The 20,446-nt window shown below is 33.7% G+C and overlaps 3 protein-coding genes across 3 annotated transcripts; 1 reads left to right on the top strand and 2 right to left on the bottom strand.

Moving 5' to 3' along the window:
- Window positions 1-5,975: 5,975 nt before the first annotated feature.
- On the bottom strand, window positions 5,976-10,609 carry LOC111702261 (uncharacterized). The gene is made up of 5 exons (XM_023473897.1): window positions 10,505-10,609; window positions 9,128-9,241; window positions 8,324-8,439; window positions 8,014-8,091; window positions 5,976-6,173 (listed from the first exon to the last, which is right to left on the bottom strand). Exons 1-5 carry the CDS (start codon window positions 10,596-10,598, stop codon window positions 5,991-5,993), a joined length of 585 nt encoding a protein of 194 aa, XP_023329665.1. The 5' UTR covers window positions 10,599-10,609; the 3' UTR covers window positions 5,976-5,990.
- A 3,312-nt stretch (window positions 10,610-13,921) lies between these two features.
- Window positions 13,922-16,102, top strand: LOC111702264 (adrenodoxin). The gene is made up of 2 exons (XM_023473899.1): window positions 13,922-14,336; window positions 15,951-16,102. The coding sequence occupies exons 1-2, from the start codon at window positions 13,962-13,964 to the stop codon at window positions 16,017-16,019; spliced, it is 444 nt and encodes a 147-aa protein (XP_023329667.1). The 5' UTR covers window positions 13,922-13,961; the 3' UTR covers window positions 16,020-16,102.
- A 2,838-nt stretch (window positions 16,103-18,940) lies between these two features.
- LOC111702256 (uncharacterized) lies at window positions 18,941-19,686 on the bottom strand. Its single transcript, XM_023473887.1, has 2 exons — window positions 19,588-19,686; window positions 18,941-19,399 (listed from the first exon to the last, which is right to left on the bottom strand). The coding sequence occupies exons 1-2, from the start codon at window positions 19,684-19,686 to the stop codon at window positions 18,941-18,943; spliced, it is 558 nt and encodes a 185-aa protein (XP_023329655.1).
- Between the last annotated feature and the right edge of the window lie 760 nt (window positions 19,687-20,446).

Raw genomic sequence — 20,446 nt, 5'->3', positions numbered from 1 at the left:
ATAACTTGTTCCTGTTGATCTTGATTTATCATCATATTTTTAACCTCTAATTGCTCCTTAAGAAAAGTTCTTCTTTCTTGAACTTCCTCTTTAGACAATTCATGTACAGGTTTATGACTCAGTGTATTGATTGATTGATTGGTTGATTGATTGGTTTCTGCCTTTGAACACAAATTTGAAGTGGGGTACACATTTCCAATCCTTCTTTTTGACTGTAAAATTGTGTTTCTATCCCCCATGTTTAATATTACAAAAAATCTGTTTTTATCACATTTAAACATTCCATTCAAGGGCAAAAGTAGGTTGGAATTCATAAATGCATTATTTTCTTTGCACTTAAAAAATCCAAAATTCGCATTCATTTTAGTAGACACTTCAACAAATGTTAATGTGTTTTTAGGTAGTACTGTTTTATGTACAGTTTCCACCGAGAATGCAGTATCATCAACTTCAATGCAGTTAGGATTAGGATCAGGTATAGATTCAATAATATTTCTACGCTCTTTATCCTTTTCCATGACACTAATAAATCTTTGATCTTTAGAGTTCCTAATTAGCGGTTTGGACCTGCTAACCAATTCTAAGCTATGGTTATTTAAATTTAAGGTTACTTTATCTCCCTCAAATTTTAATCCTGCTTTATACCTTCGTAAAAAGTGTTCCCCAAGATTTAAATCATGACTTAAAGAACGTATTCCATAAGGTTGAATTGTAATAGGATCATCTAACCCTTCTAGAATTAAATCAAACGGATCTGCCAGACCCAACTCATGTACTTTCTGGTTTGCAACAGCTGTACCAGCTTTATTTGCACATGGTTTATATTTGATTTTCAGTAAATTGGCTAACCTTTCACTCATTATGTTGCCAAAGAGGTTTCCAGAGCCTATCAATGCTTTGATAAAGACTCTGGACCCACTCTTCATAGCCCGAATGTAACCCAGAGACGCATATTTCTCTGTTTGTACATTCGGTCTATTGCGACATAATGAGCTGCCTATAAAAAAGCGAATATGTTGTCATTGCCTTCTCTATTGATGTCTTCCACGTCTGGAGGGAATACAGAGGTTGCACCTAGAGTGTTTACCTCTCCTTTCCGTCCTGACATGGTTGACATCAGTTCAGACAGCTGTGAGCTTAGGGTACAAACTTCAGACATTTTTGCATTTTGCACCCTGTTCCTCTACTATCTGGTAGATATTGCGACGACTTTTCTTGCTTTTTGTTTGGCTGGTTTTAGGTTTCTTCTTCTCTTTTACATAATCTATCTCTAGATCAGAGTCAGAGCTTGAATTGTCCTGGTTTCCTTTAATATCATCAGAGGTATCGGGATTGGACTTCTCTACCTTGTTAACGTTCTGATAACGTCCAGGTAAATTATTCCTGGGACAATTCCTGCTGAAGTGACCTTTACCATTACAATTATAGCAAATATCGTCTTCTGAGGGTTGTCTACCAGGGACAGTAAATCCTTTAATCCCTTTAGCTTTATAACCGGTCTGATTTTGATATTTCTTGAACCTTCTAAAGGCTGCAACTTCGTCTTCCTCTACGTCCTCATCCATTACGTTCACTCCATATCTGCTTTTCCTCTCTTTTTCGCGGGAACTTGCAGCGTTAGTGTAACTGTAATTCATGAGACAGATGTCAGTGCCTATTGCATCTGATGCATCAAGCTCTCCGGCGATGGTTCTAGCCTGAATGTTTTCAACTGAGACTTGTATAATTCGCCTCAATTGATCAAACGTTTCAACCTTGAACCTGTTGATCGCCTGGATCGAGAGGAATTCTCGAGCCTTATTCCTTAAGATTTCATTGTGTAATCCTCTAATACTGGATTCACAGAATTCTTTGAAAATTCTAGTTTTCCCATTAGGAAATGACCTTATAAATAAGTTATATTTATCACGAAGATAAAGGTCAAATACTTCCCCTACTTTTTGCGTCCTCTCTTTAAATTGAGTATAAATGAGGTCACAAGCAGAGGCAGGTTCCAACCGTTCATGGAGGGCCTGTACATATTCCTTCCTGCTCATCTTCCTGTATTTAGACATAGAAGGTTCCATATCTGATACATTAAATGAGCAAGGAGGACGGAAGGATTGAAACAATGTATTTTTAAAACATATTTCACCCACTCCTAATGTACGGGCATATCCTCTCCCGCTCCGGTGGAGGCTCCAGCTGGCTGGAGGTTAGGATTATTCTCATCTCCAGGCATTGTTAAAGATTAGTTAAATAGTCAACCTTTAACACTGCCCTGAGTATAATTTTCTTGAGAATATTTAGAGGGTGAGATTTATACTGTTTTATCCTTAATTCAATTGAACTCGGGACGTTACAGTTTTAAACTTAATTCCTTGGAACTCAGTTTATTAATTTATTTCTAATTCCTAAGAACTTGAAATAATTATTATATATATATTCCTCCGAAAAAACCTAATTCCTTAGAACTCAGTTTATTCGTTTATTCCAAATTCTAGTGAACTTGAAATTAAGAATTATATATAATTAATCACAGGGATTAGGTGTAACCCAAGTGAATTTTGAGCCACAAAGATTCGTTAGAACCCAAGTCACTGTTAATCTCTAATTCCGTAGAACTTGAGATTATTGAATATTAGCTACAGGGATTCCGTAGAACCCAAGTAACTGTTAGTTTCTAATTCCGTAGAACTTGAAACTTTAAAATTGAAATAACTGTTTTAACTCACTCTTTATTCTAGGATGAAGTGGTTGAGAACTTCTATCTACCCTACGCTATAGGTACTTAACTATTCTTACAGAGTAACTAACTAAAGTCCATCTGTCTAAATATTTTAAGTCCGGGGTATACCTGAAGTCCTCCTCTTCTTATCCTGGTTGTCGGTAGACTGAGTTTTAGCCATTCTTTATCTTGAGTGTTTATCCCTTGGTTTAGTACAGTGTTATGGGTTTGAAACAGAGTATAGTGCAGATCTTGCTCCTATTGGCGGATAAGATGATACACCTCTGTCGCGGCCGGAGCCCAGTATAATCCTGTACACTATTGGTCGGTACAGTTTCTACGCGCAACCCTGCACATGTATTCCGGGGGGTGAGAAGGGGGGGTTGACCCCTTCAACCCTGGGATAAACTCTAAGCCAAGCCTGGCCCCATTATTTATTGTTATAGTCCAGCTTGGCTTCTGTTTTAGAATTTAGCACGTTTTTCAACAGTCATTCAACTAAAATTTTTCAAATATTGAGGACAAATAGTTCAGGGTTCAATATCCAATATAGTTAAATTTATTGCTTTGCACAACCCCCATACTATCCCCCTTCCATCACCCTAGGGGGGGGGTATCTCTTTCTGCCAGTACAACTGTATTATACTATGTACTTTGTACTGTGTACTACATGATCTGTACTATGCACTATGTACTGTATACGTTTTACATATGTATTCAATGCAGATCGGGTTAGTCCTACTCCGCGGGCCTAACTCCTCATGCGCTGTCATATATTTGTAACCTGGTATTACAATCTCCATATATCGAGATAGCCTTATATGTCTGAATGCACGTACATAAATAACACCCTAATAGTAAAGTCGTTCACATGTATAAGTATATTTATTGATACATTTAATCTTACATCTATAAATGCATACATATATATCATATACATAATAGTAATAGCGGGACATAAGCTCTAGATCCCTTGGTATGGTTAAGGTCTCCTAGCTCTGTGTCTGATCGCTATATCAGTAAGGACATCGAGTCTAGCGTGTAGAACAGCTAGGACTTGTAATCCTTCTATTAGCTTAATATCTGTATCATTGCAGGTACCTTGGTCAACTTGTTCCTGCATGATCTGGAGCAGGCTCCATATCTGGTTGTCTAACCTGTCCTTCAACCCTTTCCTGGTCAGGTTGGGGAACATCCGATATTCCTGCTCAATAGCCTTCCCTGTATCCCATGTGTTGATGTCAGGGACCGCAGGTGGTTGACTGGGATTGCTGCTTCCTTGCATGGTGGAGTTGAATGCTTGTATCTGCTCCACTATCTCACCTAGAAAGTCATACATATCTACCATATCTTCTCGCCCTACTTCAGCTCTACCCGTAGTAACCTCTCCACCTGCTTCCTCATCATCTGAAGCAGGAACTGTGGTAACTGGATCATTCCCACTTATGGAGGGAGCTGAGTCTGCTGGATCTACTCCATCTTCATCCGGTTCTAGTCTACCAACAAAGGCCGGGTTCCGTACTAGAATAGGAACACGGTTCATCTTCTTCTATCTCGTCCAAAAGGGTTCTCTCTGTATGCTGTGTGTTCACTATATGTAGCACAGGTCCCAGGACGGCTAAGTGCAGGGAGACTTGTGTCTACTCTGCAGCGGTCCTGGATGTACTGATCCATTTGGCTTCCTGTTGGATTCAAGGGACTGTTCACTCATATATCAAACAATCCGGAATACAACATTATTATTATTATTATTATTATAGAACGATTCCATAGTATAACATTATTATTAATATATATAGATATATAGATAGACATGTCAATAGTTTACATCATTAGATTGTAAAGATATACATTGGTATATTCCTAGAGAACGATTTTATATACACTAAATCTGGGGGGGGGGTGGTACCTTGGTCAACTCGTTCCTGCATGATCTGGAGCAGGCTCCATATCTGGTTGTCTAACCTGTCCTTCAACCCTTTCCTGGTCGGGTTGGGGAACATCCGATATTCCTGCTTGATAGCCTTCCCTGTATCCCATGTGTTGACGTCAGGGACCGCAGGTGGTTGACTGGGATTGCTGCTTCCTTGCATGGTGGAGTTGAATGCTTGTATCTGCTCCACTATCTCACCTAGAAAGTCATACATATCCACCATATCTTCTCGCCCTACTTCAGCTCTACCCGTAGTAACCTCTCCACCTGCTTCCTCGTCATCTGAAGCAGGAACTGTGGTAACTGGATCATTCCCACTTATGGAGGGAGCTGAGTCTGCTGGATCTACTCCATCTTCATCCGGTTCTAGTCCACCAACAAAGGCCGGGTTCCGTACTAGAATAGGAACACGGTTCATCTTCTTCTATCTCGTCCAAAAGGGTTCTCTCTGTATGCTGTGTGTGCACTATATGTAGCGCAGGTCCCAGGACGGCTAAGTGCAGGGAGACTTGTGTCTACTCTGCAGCGGTCCGGGATGTACTGATCCATCTGGCTTCCTGTTGGATTCAAGGGACTGTTCACTCATATATCAAACAATCCGGAATACAACAAAATTAGCTAGAAAGACAAATCAGATCAATTTAGATATTTGTATTTGATAATAATGCCATTTTTTACTTTTAATGGGTCTGTATACATAATTCAAAGTGACCATCCGTTTTAGAGTGGTCAAGTCTGATTTACAACGGTGTCAATGTCTAGTTTCAAGTATTAGAAATCAATCTCTATAATTTAGAAAACTGATTATTTTCATTTGAGGTTTCTCTACAACACTCGATTGCGCATTTCTGTTCCGTGGAAACAGTGCAGAAATTATCGGAATTAAAACATGTCAAGCTAGGAAGACGATGTTATCTTCCACATTATTGATTAGATATGGTTGAATGTTTAAAGAGTAAAATTGTAAATCGGACACGGCACTCTGCAAATGCTGGATCACTTAAAATTACGACTACAGACTGTTTAACGAACTGTTAAATATATTACATTCACATTATCTCTGCTGTGGTGCATCAAAGAAGGGTATGGGGAAAGTTATAATGAAGGAATTGAGTTCTCGCCTAATGCTAAAATTATCTTTATATCTTAGCAACCTTAGCTCGTAACTTTTCCAGAACTATAACTCAAAACTATGAAAGTTTGTTGACTATGAATTTTGTTCAATGTAATGGTAAAATCTGGAGTACCAAAAGTTTATTCCATTTATAGGTTGCAAAGATATAGAGAAAATCCGAGTTTGTGGCTAGGTATTTGGTCCGTTTTTTGGCGGAAGCTATAACATGTTCAGATTCAGCCATCTTTGAAAGTGGGTCTGAAAAGAAATTTAGTCAGGCAAAAATTATCTGACCTGTCTAAAGGTGATGAGATGATGAGGCAAAGTGCAGCAGCAACAGCATATATATTCCTGTTGTAGTATCCTCCTAGACCAAGGGATATTACACTTACAACAGCAACAGCTTTCCCAGCCAACTCCTTCACAAAATAAAAATGTTTAAGATTAATTAACTGACAATAAAAGAATTCAATGGTACGTAGCTAGAAAGGGAAAAAATGAAGTCAAACATTATAGAAATTCAACAAGAAATCGCTTATAGGTATAGCAATAATGCGTATTTTCCGGGAAATCTTTTTTATATTATTAAGAAATTAAACGTTTTTGTAAAACATTGTAACTTATCATTATCATTATCATTATTTCTATTTTTTAGCATATCCTAGACATTATATTAAGACACTATACAACTAACTAGATTATTATGTACATTTGTACTGCTCTCTATTGTGTTTAAGGTTATATGGTTACATAAAATTGCGTGTTACCATTAAAAAAACTATTTTATGAAAATGATATGTACAGTTTTATTTTTACAAAGAAAAAATTTGTCAAAAATATAAGATTAGTTCTCCAATAATGCTGATATGATTTTATAATATTCTGTGTTACCATTTAAAGGGAGTGTTCGCGAAAAATGAAAGGGGGTATAGGCTTAATGCGATATAAAAGTGCTTTTGATCGCTACTAATCTTATTTCTATCTGTTGCGTCTATAAGGAGAAACTTGTTAAAGACGTCTCATAGCGAATAACTTAGCGCCCATTCAAAATGTGGCGAAAGATAATCGATGACTATATGTTGTAATATCTGAATGATTTGTTTAAAATTAAATTGATTTTTTACGGTCTAATTCGTATGTTGCAATTTTCTCAATTTGTATGGACGCCAAGTTATTCAGTATGAGACGTCTTAAACAATTTTCTCCTTATAGACGCAACAGATAGAAGTAAGATTAGTAGCGATCAAAAGCGCTTTTTATCGCATCAAGCCTATACCCCCTTTCATTTTTCGCGAACACTCCCTTTAAATAAAAGGATTTTATGAAAATTATAACTACTTCAAACTGATTATTCAAAGATATAAAAAATGTTCTCCCAGAAAACACTCCTTTTATCTTTCCATTCCAGGACTGGGCTATGCTAACTTTGTGTCTCAAATATCAGGTTTTATACCTCTCATTTGTTTGATTATTAATTCATTTTCAACTTGCAAAAATAGTTTTCAATAAATGTTGTTTTAATATCCAAAACTCCTATTGTGAGCACATATGATTAAAGAGGGACAGTTTCACTGTTTTGAAAACGTTCCCCTCGTTTTGTTAACAATTTAAAAATATCTGAAAACGAAACGATCGTTTTTGGAAGGGATGCAACTTAATTATTATAGTTTTTAAGAAGAAAAAAACGAAACGTTCGTTCCGGACAACGATCATTTTCAAAAATGGAAAAGCGATCGTTTTGGAATTAAAACGACCGTTTCGGATGAAAAAGATCGTTTTGGAATGATAACGAAAGTTTTGAATGATTACGATAATTTTAAAAACGATCGTTTTGTATTGAAAACGATAGTTTTGGAATGAAAACGATCGTTTTGGAATGAAAACAATCGTTTTAAAACATAAACAACAAATATAGCATATTTTAATGAAAAATAAAAATTTGAATAAAAATTTCTTCGAACGAGAAAAGCATTTGGACCTTTGCCACAAACTCATATTTTCTTATCCCTATGTCTTTGCAACCCAATGTCGTAGACTTTAAATATTTCTAATTCCGGTAGAAAACATAATCTAAGTTTGAAACATCAAAGGTCTACACTATCAGATTGCAAAGTTTAGGGATTATAAAGTTAGACCGTGTGACAAAGACTCAATTCTTTTGTTTATCTAAAATTTAAACAAAAATGATAATTTTTGCTTTAAAACTATAGTTTTGTCCTATAGTTTTTGAAAGCGTTGCCCAACCTACCCAAACCTAACCTGTATCCAGGACCTCCTAGAGAAGTAAGCTAGGATAGGAATACCACAGGTCATCAGATGAAGGTTTCCTATCTCAGGCTGAACAAATAAAAGAAAATTTCTTAACCCACCAAACTACTTAACAACTCTAAGAATTCCACATTTATTTCATTGGGTATTGTTTTTATACATTTTGATGCTACAAAAGTTTGAATCGTTTTTGTGCAAAATGTTCAGTCTGATAAGACTCATGGAAAGTCTAACTGAAGTTTGTTATTTAAAATTTGTTTAATCTCTATGATAGTTATAAAAATAATTAGATAAAATCCACCTTATTAAATGTGTATGTATAGAACTGAGCAAGAAGGTTCGGTAGTCCTACAGCTCCAGCTACCCAGGAGATTAAAACATGAGCATTCTTCACACTTACAGATAGATTCTTTTGCCCTAGGATTATTTAATGTAAATATTTTACTGCAAACATAAATATATGTTTAAAACTCGTAAAATTCTTGAAAGGAAACCCTGCACCTGCAGTCTACATAATTTTTAGTTGGTTTGTTTTCCCCTATATTTTCGTGGTCTAAATTTGGCATAGTGGAATAAAAGCAAATTTTATATACAATGTCAAATTTTGACTCTGACGGAAGATTTCAGCAAAGAACGGCCAAAAATAATCCAGTAAAATGCAAAAAAGAACGTGCTGAAAGAATAGCTTTTTGATTTTTTTTTGGATTAAGAAATTGCAACGTCTAATAAAAGCATACTTTAACATTATGCAGTTTTGAAACCTTATAAGTATTATTAAGTTAGTTTAAACTCGATCCAAAACGATAAAAAAAACTATCTACATTCAATATACTCTCCTGGAAATTTGCATCCTGTGCATTGAAACACAGCTGAAAATATAACTTATTGCTGGTAATTCATGAAAAAAGTGTTGTTTGCTTTAAAAAAACGATAAATTGAACAATATATTTATAAAACAAATTCTAAACTTCAAAAGAAAGATTTTCCCAAGATTTTTGTGGTACTAAAATTTAATTTAAAAGAAATTAGCTCTGAATGCAAGAATAGACTTTAGTGATGAGAGTGTATTAAAAATTTCTTTCAAAATATTTTTTTATTACCCTACCGAAGCGAAGGACTCCAAGGCAGGAAGCAAACAAGCAAAAACCAAACCAAATATATCCAAACAGGAAGAACTTCCGGAAGTTTAACCAGTGCGCATGTGCCATGCTTCCCAGACCTAAAATTATCGTCGTACATATCAATGAAATGAAGACGTTATTCGATTTCAATTTTGATGTCCACCAAGCTCTTAAACAGCATGGATACATACAGTGAAACCCTTAATAACGAATACATCGAAAGAATTCATCAAATGTCGTATTCTTCACTTTCTGATAATGGAATGTTGCAGATATTTAGTTTTTTAATTAAATGATTATAAGGAATTCTTTAAAACTGTTCCCGCATATTCATGGCTATTTATTTATTTTCGTAAATACTGAAATTTACGTAGTATAGTATAAAACTCATTGAAAAATTTTCAAGACGACATTTGATAAATTCTTCCGATGTATTCGTTATTAAAGGTTTAACTGTATTAGCACGGAAACTAAGAGAAGATGTCAATTTAAAGATTCTCTTTGTTTTCTTGTAAACTTGTAATTTAAAAATCAAAACGTAAAAAGAAAAGGCATTGTATTGATATAAACGCCGACCATTATTCTTAGAAAATAAACAAATAATCTTTGGATCAAAAACAAATTAGTTTAACTTAAATTGTTTGATTAATCAAGTATGAAATATTTCCTTAATAACCATTATTATATTTTTTTTACAATTAGATTATTTGATCTTTTTTTACTTTTTTTCTTTAGGTAAAAAGTATGATTCAAAAAGGGAAAGGTCATTCAAGATACGGAAAATGTCTGTCCAAAAACAGTATAACACGTCGTGCCAGTATTAGAGTGTGTACTATTATACAATGGCGTTCTTACAAAATTCCATTGTTCACAAATCTTCTAATTTTTAGAATAAAATCCGGAAACAAAGTAAACTTTTTTCATAGTTTTCTATTTAAGTGTGTAGTAAAGAAAACCGAAATGTGGTAATTCACTGTTTATAAGCTTCTGTATATTTTGTTTGCAAAACTTATGTTGAAATTCAATGTCTGGACTCTGGAAGTGGGTCTAAAAAAAGAATGAGTCAAATATAGGGGAAAAAGGCATTCAGGAAAGCAGACTTTAGGCTGAAATTAGGCTTCTGTTTGATAGTAAAGTCAAATATTTAAACAAGCAAGTGATCAATAAGCATGTACGTCAAAGATAGGGTTCCAGTCGGAACTCCGTTGCCCGGAATTGCGCGCAACTGTTCTCATTTTGCGTGGATTTGTGTGAAATTACGCGGTTTTGGGTCCCGCAATTGCGCGCAAGTAAAACCCTACTTTAAGAGCACATGCATTTTATAAGAGAGGATTTATTTGTGATTGTGTGAAAAAGCCTACCATAAACACATGTTGCAGCTAGAACAGCATCTGAAACAGCTGTACTGTAGCAGTAGCTAGGATTCTTCGCGCCATCTTTCTTTTCATCCGCCATTTTGAATCCAGCTGAAACCAGTTATTTGATTATTTATAGCTGAAGTCATAACTTTTGTGTTGAAAACCTTGAGACCAAGCATTGATCTCCATCTTCTTTCAATCTACGAATTAAGTTAATTCCTCTACGATATCCCGTGATGGTTATATCTTGCATGAACAACTTTAATTGAGGAATCAATTGCATTGATTGATCCTAAAATTTGATCAATCTTTCAAAATTAACAATTTCCAAACTAAAATTCATATCTCTGATAAATATGTAAACTGCATGTACAAATACCGAATATATCCATGTGCAGTAATATTTTTTTTCTTATAAAATCTTTAATCATGTTTAATTATTGTCACTTAAAGCCTTTTTATTTTAATTGTCTGTATGAACAGAAAACAAATTTTTGTGTACAGTGTGTCCCACGAACATGATAGTTGAGAGACGACTTGAAGGTAGTATTCGATCTTGTAAAATAATTTGTCAACCTACTTCTATATTTATTATTCTTGAAAAATTATCAAAAACAATCCTGGCATTTCCAAAATGTGAAATCTGAACAAAAATCTTCGTTCTCCGGTCATTTTGAAGGCACATAAAAGGCAGACCACATTTTCGTGCTTTTGTTTAACAACTAAACAAGAAAATCATTTATACAGTACAAATAATAAAGATAGTTGCTCTTTTATATAGAAGTACTGCAGTAACGAATTTAAATTGATATTATAATATTATTATAATATTATTAAGTTTAAAAACTATATTACTATAAATAACTAGGCATAGCTGGTAGAACTCTTAGTCTCAGCACACTAGAGAGTTTAACTAACTGAATTAACTATTCTTACCGCAAGAACCAAAAAAAAACTTTGTAATAGGAAGAGGTCATAAAAACAATGAAATACGTGTCTTTGATTTTGTTACAAAGCAAACAGTTTTACTTTTAATTTAGCAATTCACTTATTAAGTGAAATGGGTCTGTTTTATGTTCATTGGACTTTCTAAATTCATAACCTGCGCCTGACAGTAGTCTTCATTGTCTGGTTCTCACTGTAGTTCAAGTTTTTGTCATTCGTCAATACTGACTTCTGAACCTTTCACAAAAACAAAATAGTTCTGCTTTTCTTTTTGAAAAGGCAAGAACGATAGTCATCATGCTGCTGTAGAATGTAGATGTAACAGGGCACTTTTTTCTGATTATCTTATCGACTTATCTGATTAACTTATCGACTTATCTGATTATCTTGTCGACTTATCTGATTATCTTGTCGACTTATCTGATTAACTTATCGACTTATCTGATTATCATGTCGACTTTTTCATTTTAACTTCAAATATGTCCGGCTTATAATACAGGCATTTAATAAAGAGTTAAAATATTTGTTATAAATGTTCAAGTTCAATAAAATTTTGTGCAAAGATTGAAAATAGAGGTTTTACAAAAAAAATATTAATATTTTAGCTTATAAACTGATTTATTTCATCAAAATGTGCCCTTCACCTTTCAGGCAAATTAATAATAAAGAAGATGATATTTCATGTCTTTTGCACTGTACAGTCACTTTAGAAATTAATATCTTTTATTAAATTTTGAGGAAAAATGTTTAACTTTGTGATGATTGTGAGACTGCAATTTAAAAGTTTTGAAAATTAAAATAATTTCTAATGGTGACTGGGCCGCAAAAACTTTTAAAAGTAATTAAAATACAGAAAATGAATTTTCTTTAAAAATGCTAAACTTTTATTAATTTAATTATTGTTTAAAATTTTTAAAATAAATCACATTACAGATCCCAATATATTGTTTAGTTTATCCCTTATCTTTAGCTCAGCTGTTAAATTTAGATTATCTCAAAAACAGAACAGCTCGGATCAAAAAACACGAGACAAAAATCATTTCTAAAATTGCTAAACCAACGCTAGATAATTTTACGAATCTTTTGAATTTTACATTTTTGAGTTTATCAAGTAAAATGTTTAATGGCTGTTAAATTGTTTACAATAATACTAAGTGCTAAGCTTTTTTAATACGTAACAGTATATTATAAACAAAATATATCTATACTCTTCTACTTACATTGTAGTTTCATCATAATTCGTAAGATTTATTCCTAATTAATTAAGTTCTTTGCTCATCTATATCTGTTTGTATGTTAGCTATAGTTGGCCAAACGGATGGACTGAATGGGCCAACATTTTTTTAGGGAACCCTTGAGTACCCCGCGGGGGAGAATAGGATAAAAATCTAAAATTTAATCATCTAAAAATTCGTAATTTTTTTTCTTCAAAAAAATCTAAATTACGACAGGCAATGCCGGGCACTTCAGCTAGTGATATATATAACTGTTTTACAGACCGAGGACCTCAACTATATAACTGGGAAAATGAAGAGTTATTTAATTATTTACAGAACAATAGTTAAATATTTTATACATTAACTGACACAAAAATCAATATGCTTTACAGGTGGTCCAAATATGCAAACGGGAATGGATATACTTCTTAAAATAGACATTTTGAAAAATATGGTGCCTGAGTGACTAACACGTTAATCAAAAAGTTTTTTAATTCATAATTTGCAACGCAGTTGCGTCATGACTCATGACATATTTCTAAAAATGTCCAGAGCCCTTTTTTAATTGTCAAATTCATCAACGAATTTTTATGATTAAAATGTAGGAGAGAAATCCACTTAATTCTGTTTCCCATTGTAGAGATTGTAGATGAAGAAAGCTGTTTAAAAATATGTTTTGTGCAATAGATATTAAATATGCAAAATATTGAGTTTTATTCAATTTCTTCATTCTCAGAGTTATTTGTTGACCTAGATAGGTACCAACCAATCTCTTAATATGTGTTTTTCACAGAATAATAATAAAAAAAGAAATATTTTTCTGTTTGTATGTAATAAAAAAAGATTTGGACATAAAACATTTTAATTTAAATATATACTTTACAGTTTCTAATTTTAAGTTTTTGGCAAATACGAAAAATTTCTTCATCATATACATACATTTTTATCGAAAGCAATATTTGTTTATTATTGTAAAAATATCGTACTCCGAAGAATAGTTAAATATGGTTTAGACATACCCTTCCCCATAATACGACATAAATAACACTATTCGGCATGATCACTGATTAGGGAAGAGTGCTATAAGAGCTATAATGTTCTGACCGCAAATTTTAAATCATTTTTGCCATAAACTCCGTAATTTGAAAATGTTTCATCCTTACTAACATCAGATTTATTAAAACTCGAGGCTTGTAAAAGAAATTTAAGTTAAATCCCCGAATTATTGGGTCAAAAATCCGCGAAACAGTTTTTAAAAATCCTCAAACCATCAGTCCGACAGATTCCACACGTGCAACATGTTCGCTCTCAGGAAATCTCTGGTTCAAGTCGTAGGAAACGTAGGAATCAAGACTTTTGGGATAAAAACGATGCTATCAAATTCTGCATCGAAAAATGTCATTGATGTTATGTTTGTGGAGACGAACAAGATTAAAAATCTACCAGCTAAAGGTGTGGAAAATGAAAACCTTCTTGACGTGTTGGTGAATAATAAACTTGAGCCTGAGTTCCCAGGGTTTGGAGCCTGCGAGGGGACCCTCACCTGCTCCACCTGCCATGTGTACTTTGCCCAGGAGGATTTCGAGAAGATCAAGGCGAAACCTACTGACGAAGAGCTTGACATGATTGAGCTAGCATTCGAACCCTGTGAAACCTCAAGACTTGCTTGCCAGGTTAGAATAAATTAAAAGAGTAGTATCACATAGTCCTTTATGTATTAAGTTTAACAGGGTTACCCAAAGCGTGTAACCCGTCGGCCGTCTTAAAATTTAGATATGTGGGTTAACACTTTATGCCAAACTATTGGGCTTAGCTAAATACAATATATAAGCTGTACTGTACAGCTGTTTTACATCTGTACATCTGTAATAAGTCGTATCTTTTACTAAATCTAGAGTTAATGTAGTTCATTTTCACAATTAAAGAAGAATATAAGGGTTTAAACCATCTTAATCGAAAACAGTTTTCCAAAAGAAAGACTTTGAACTTCTTGATCGGAAGAGATGTTTTGTACTTACAGAGTTACCGAAGGGTTAATACTTCCAAGACGACCTCCACCTCTTAACAATAATGATCTAAAATTTGAACTTGCTTTCTACCTTACAGATAGTTTATTACTGGTAAAATACCTGCTTTGGCAAGACACAATTAAGTTTAGTTGCAGTAAATCATAGCTTATACAATAAAAACTTAAGATTCTGTTCAGTCCAGAGATAATAGAGGTTCAGTCCTTACAGAAGTATTACCCTTTATGGGTAACCCTGTAGTTAAACTAACCAAGATAAAGGAATTGCGTCTTTGCCACAAACTCAAATCTCAATAGCTTTTCAATCTGATAGTGAAAACCTTTTATATTTCTAACATAGAGTATTTGATTTAACAGAATTAATGGAATTAATGGAACAAAGATATGGAAGTAATAAAAAAATTTGTAGCAAAAACTATTAGCAATATTTGAAAATGATTAGTACAAAAAATATATTTCATTACTTATCTGAAAATTTTCAGAAAAATTTAAACAAAAACTAAATAAATAATGCCTTCAAAAGAATTAACTTGAAATCCACTTTCAAGCGATCAAGAACCTAATCCTTTTATAACAGGCGACTTGAGAATGCAATAATTTTAAATTGGTCTATTTCTTGTTGGTCGTACCGTTCATATATATTAAAATAATTAACTTCATCTAAAAATAGAAAGTTCTTAGCTCAAAGCTTGCAATTTAAAAGCTTTAAGACCCAACTCTGACGACTGCTTTTCTCATGTGATTGACAGCTGCGAGATCTTGGGCTCGACTTACGGAGAAAATAAAGCCGACTTGGTTGTTTTTAGTGGAGAATAAAGCTCAATACTGAGTGTTGTTCTCATCAAAACCCAAAATGCGCCAATTCCAACCATAAAAATACATTAATAAACCGGTTTAATGAACTCGACTCTGTGGAAACTTGGATGCAACTTAAATTCAAAAGCCCAAGCCATAAATAAGGCCCAACGACAGCAGCTTAGACCTGAGTTGTATTTTTCCGAATTTTTAAAATCGCGGGCTCAGGATTCTCTATCAAGACCACCTTTTACGCCTAGGATTCTGATAAAGATATTCATAGAAACTACTTTCATGAAACTAATACTCGAAATTTTCCTGAAATCCCATTTTCTACTTGGATAAGTTTTAATCAGACATTTTCTGAAAACTTGTTTTAATCCTACTTTCTGGAAATTTTGCTAAATAAGAAAAGTTTAAATGTAATCCTTCCATTTCTCGTGATTTCTAATATTCTAATATTTAGGTTCCCCTTACCAAGGAAATTGCTGGAGCAAAGGTGTATGTTCCTTATGGTGTGAAGGATGTCAGATAAACCTGCAGATATTTGTTTTAAACTTTACTTAAATCTAAAAAGAATATATATTGTTCGTTTTTGCCAATATAAATATATAAATATCTCAACTTATTGAATTCTTTAATAATTGTGAATCTACTGACGGGTATCTATTACAACGTAGATTTGTCTAGCCCACAATAACAATTAAAATGCTCTCTAACCCCAGCATACAAACATACAAATTAAACTCAAAATTAAACTTAATGATTCTTGTTGACATGAAAGTTTCTTATGATTAAATTACTGCATAGCTTTATAACGGATATTGCATAAAGAGTTCTCTAATAAAATGTTTCATTTTAAACACCACACTCACAGTTTAAAATGTATAGTTATGTTTTAGATAAATAACATTTACATATACTACTGGGTGTCCCATTAAACATGGGATTTGAGAGACGACTTGAAAGTCGTCTTCGATTTTCTTTAATTAATAAATGGCATAAAGTGGACCAAGAAAAAGATTAAACGTCTAGTGACCTTTCCAAAATTAGGCCTGTCCTTTGTATCAAAAAATTGACGGAGATATTAAACATTTGAACAATTTTTAGATTTGTAATAAACTAGAATCTCGACAAATCCCTACGCGCAACTANAGGAAATATTTGGCGCGAAGCGCGAAATGTTTTTTTGCCCCCCCCCCTAAACATTTTTAGGGGGCAAGAAAAATGTGAATTTTACTCAAACAATAAAAAAACTAACCTTACCAACCGGATATTCAGTAAGTCAGATGTGTCATCTGATATGAAATGAAAAAAGAAATCTATTCTGGTTAATGTAAATCACAATATTAATTAATTTACAATTTACGTATATATATATTCATTATTCATCCATAAATCAAATATGTACATTGTACTCAGACACTGACAAGAAATGTCTTTCATTAAAAAATCATGATTTTACATGAAAAATATTTTTTTTATTTGACACATCACACAATAGTTGCGGTGAACTTGTAGGATTAATTGAATAGTTGTACTACATTATATCAATTGAACTATAAGCTCAATAGACAAACGTTCAATTATTACTTTTTTTTTTTTGCTCTGCTAGCTCATAAATTTTCTCAGGATCAGAATTCATGAATCGCTAAATTGCAAAACAGGGTGGACTTCTTGGCTCTTTGCCCCCCCCCCCCTACAGGGGGGTATGTCTTCTTAAGGGAGGGGCATACCCTCCCTCTTAGTCAGGCTAGAGGGGACCTTGCCCCCTTTGGCCCCCCCCCCACCAGTTGCGCGCCTGATCACCTTGTCCTGTTCCACTTTTAATTTCAGTTTCTCTTGATTTTTAACATTATTAGCTCGTCAGGTGTTCCAAGGCGCTTCAACATTGTATTTGCTTTTTTTTATCAGCTCGTCAGGTGTTCCAAGGTGCTTCACCATTGTGTTTGCTTTCTTTATCAGCTCGTCAGGTGTTCCAAGGTGCTTCAACATTGTGTTTGCTTTCTTTATCAGCTCGTCAGGTGTTCCAAGGTGCTTCAACATTGTATTTGCTTTCTTTATCAGCTCGTCAGGTGTTCCAAGGTGCTTCAACTCTATCTGTATACAGATGCATGTATTTTAGCAATAAACTTTATCTTATCTTATCTTATCTTATCTTAGATTATAATTTGGTTTGGAAATCAATTCTTACTCGGGCTATATAATTTATAACTAGATTTTAGAAACTTATGAAAACAATTTCTTTTATACAGGAATAGGGGGGGGGGGGGTGCAAATTCGTCATTGCACCCCTCGGTCAGAAGAAAGGGGGGTGCACCTGCACCCTTGCCCCCCCCCCCCTGGCTACATACATATAATATCTACGTAGATATATAAAGAACATAAACTTTAAAGCAGAACTTTATTTGTAAACTTTTCGTATCATTTTATCATTATGACCTTGTCATAAACAGTTTTATTAGAAAATATATGAATCATAATGACGATATGACTTTTATCAAAGTCATTTTAAGAACCTCCAACATCCCCCCCCCCCGGGTAAAAATGTACATTTTCATAGTACATATTTCGATTTTTAACAAATGGGGGCGAGGGGGGGGATGGAATATTTTAAAGAGAAGGCATGCTGACTATTTAACCAAAATTGTTCATAGAAATACAATTTTGATTATTGCTTAAACGAAATCGAGTTGGCAGTTTTAATATTTTTGGTTTAAAAACTTATGTTAATCGATAAATCAAATAAATTTGATTTCTGAGAACCCATACATACGTAATTCATTAATCAAAGTTTTATATATTCATGATAATATTATTTTGGTTCGCAGTACTACTAAGTTTTCGATCACATTTTTTTCTTTATCAGGGTCAAGTCATTTTAAGCCTTTAAGCATTTTTAACTAAAAACTTTGTTACCCTAAATATCATTTCAATTTAGATTTTTCTAGAAATTTTTATAAATATTTTAGAGAAAGTATGGAATATAAATAGACTTTGCACAGTGCAATAATAAACAGCTACATAAGCATTATACCAAGATGATTTTATAAGGTGAAGTAAAGGAAAATTCAGATTTTATTTTTTATAAAATTATCATTTCCTGACTTCTAAAATAGAATTAAGTAAATTAACATATCAGGACATTACATTGTAATAATCTCAGATCTTTTCTTCTCTAGATACTTAAAATAATGATAATTCCTTATGAAAAAAAAGAATTACTTACTGAACATTTTTTCGATGATCTTTTTTTATCATCTATTTATTTTGAAGCATAAAAACTTTCTTTTACTTTTTCCGAAAAAAGTTTAGAAGGAATGATGCAGTTCAGTGTAAAATGAATGAAAAAAGATAAACAATTAAATTTTACTTTTCAGCTGAACAAAACCATTAATTGCAAGGCTTTGTTGCAATCTAACCGTTTAAATTATGTTCATAGAAAAAGAGCATTAATTACTGCTCTGTACACTGCTCTGTATACTGCTCTGTATAGTGCTCTGTATACTGCTCTGTATACTTCTCTGTATACTGCTCTGTATACTGCTCTGGATACTGCTCTGTATGCTGCTCTGTATACTGATCTGTATACTGCTCTGTGCACTTCTCTGTATACGGCCCTGTATACTGCTCTGTATACCACTCTGTATAATGCCCTGTATACTGCTCTGTATACTGCCCTGTATAGTGTATACTGCTCTGTATACTGCTCTGTATACAACTCTGTATACTGCCATGCATACCGCTCTGCATACTGCTCTGTATTCTTCTCTGTGTACTGCTCTGTATACTGCTCTGTATACTGCTCTGTGTACTGCTCTGTATACTGCTCTGTATACTGCCCTCTATACTGCTCTGTATACTGCTCTGTAAACTGCTCTGTATACTGCTATGTCTACTGCTCTGTATACTGCTCTGTATTATCGTTTATATCTTTATGCCTTATTACTGGCATCTTAAATATTGACATACAGTCTAAATTACTAACATATATAATACAATAATACTAAAAAAAACACATCTAAAATCACAATGGAGTAACTAGTCCATGGAGCGTATTTTATGAAAAACCCCAGCCTTCCCTCCATGCGCGAGTAGCGTGCCAATGGAGGCTTAGCTGGGGAAAGGAACTTTTTGTCCTCATCTGGTCTGTCAGGAGCTTGAGTTTCTTTATTCAGGATCAAACTGCACTCCTTTCTCATGTCCAGGTCTGCATCTGAACCTTACATGAGATATCTCCTGATTAGGAAATCTGGTGGAGATTTTGCTGTGTTTCCTTCCTGGAAGACTGGGTTTCTTTGCGCAGTGTTGACTTTTTTCTTTTTTTTTATCGTTGTTGATTTTAACTTTTTCGTTGTCGTTGTCTTCTTTGTCGTCATTTTCTTTTGTGTACCTCTTTCAAAATGGGTATTCACTTGGTTAATTATTTCTACTGAGCTGAAAACTTTAGAATGGTGAATAGCGAGATTAATCATTAATGGTTGATCCTCTCTTTTTCTTAATATCAAGACTAACCAATCAGAGTCGCGTATATGAAGCCGATAAATTTGAAATTTTGCGCGCCATTTAAGATTATTTACAGAAACGGAGGAACTCTCTAATTTTAAAAACCGGTTTTTGATTTTTCTCTACTATATCCTAGAAAGAACGGTTTAAGAAGAAAATCAAAAGTGTGTCCATTGGTATACTCAGATTAAATAATCGAGATAAAGGATATCTCATTCTAAAGTTTTCAGCTCAGTTCATTTAACACATATTTTTAACATAAGTATTAATGATTAAAATTGAATTGTTTTTTTCCCATATTATTCAGTAGAACTACTGTCTCTTTTATAAAGTTGAACAATATATTTCAATCCTCCATTGTTGGACTAAAAGCAAACTCCTTGCATCACATTTACTCACCATGAAAACTGTTAAATAAATAATGCACAACAACTTTTATTTTAAAAAAATAAGTTA

This window comes from Eurytemora carolleeae, unplaced genomic scaffold, assembly GCF_000591075.1.
Source record: "Eurytemora carolleeae unplaced genomic scaffold, Eaff_2.0 scaffold466, whole genome shotgun sequence".
NCBI classification, from domain to species: Eukaryota; Metazoa; Arthropoda; class Copepoda; order Calanoida; family Temoridae; genus Eurytemora; species Eurytemora carolleeae.
This window is presented reverse-complemented; position numbering and strand designations above follow the sequence as displayed.

Coding starts and splice junctions, on each gene's coding strand:
- LOC111702261 (XM_023473897.1), bottom strand. CDS start 10,598: ATGGCGGATGAAAAGAAAGATGGCGCGAAGAATCCTAGCTACTGCTAC. Junction 8,440..9,127: donor CCTTGGAGTCCTTCGCTTCG/GTAGGGTAATAA, acceptor AAATAATCCTAG/GGCAAAAGAATCTATCTGTA. Junction 6,174..8,013: donor CTAGGAGGTCCTGGATACAG/GTTAGGTTTGGG, acceptor TATTTTGTGAAG/GAGTTGGCTGGGAAAGCTGT.
- LOC111702264 (XM_023473899.1), top strand. CDS start 13,962: ATGTTCGCTCTCAGGAAATCTCTGGTTCAAGTCGTAGGAAACGTAGGA. Junction 14,337..15,950: donor CCTCAAGACTTGCTTGCCAG/GTTAGAATAAAT, acceptor TCTAATATTTAG/GTTCCCCTTACCAAGGAAAT.
- LOC111702256 (XM_023473887.1), bottom strand. CDS start 19,686: ATGAGAAAGGAGTGCAGTTTGATCCTGAATAAAGAAACTCAAGCTCCT. Junction 19,400..19,587: donor CCCCAGCTAAGCCTCCATTG/GCACGCTACTCG, acceptor ACGATAATACAG/AGCAGTATACAGAGCAGTAG.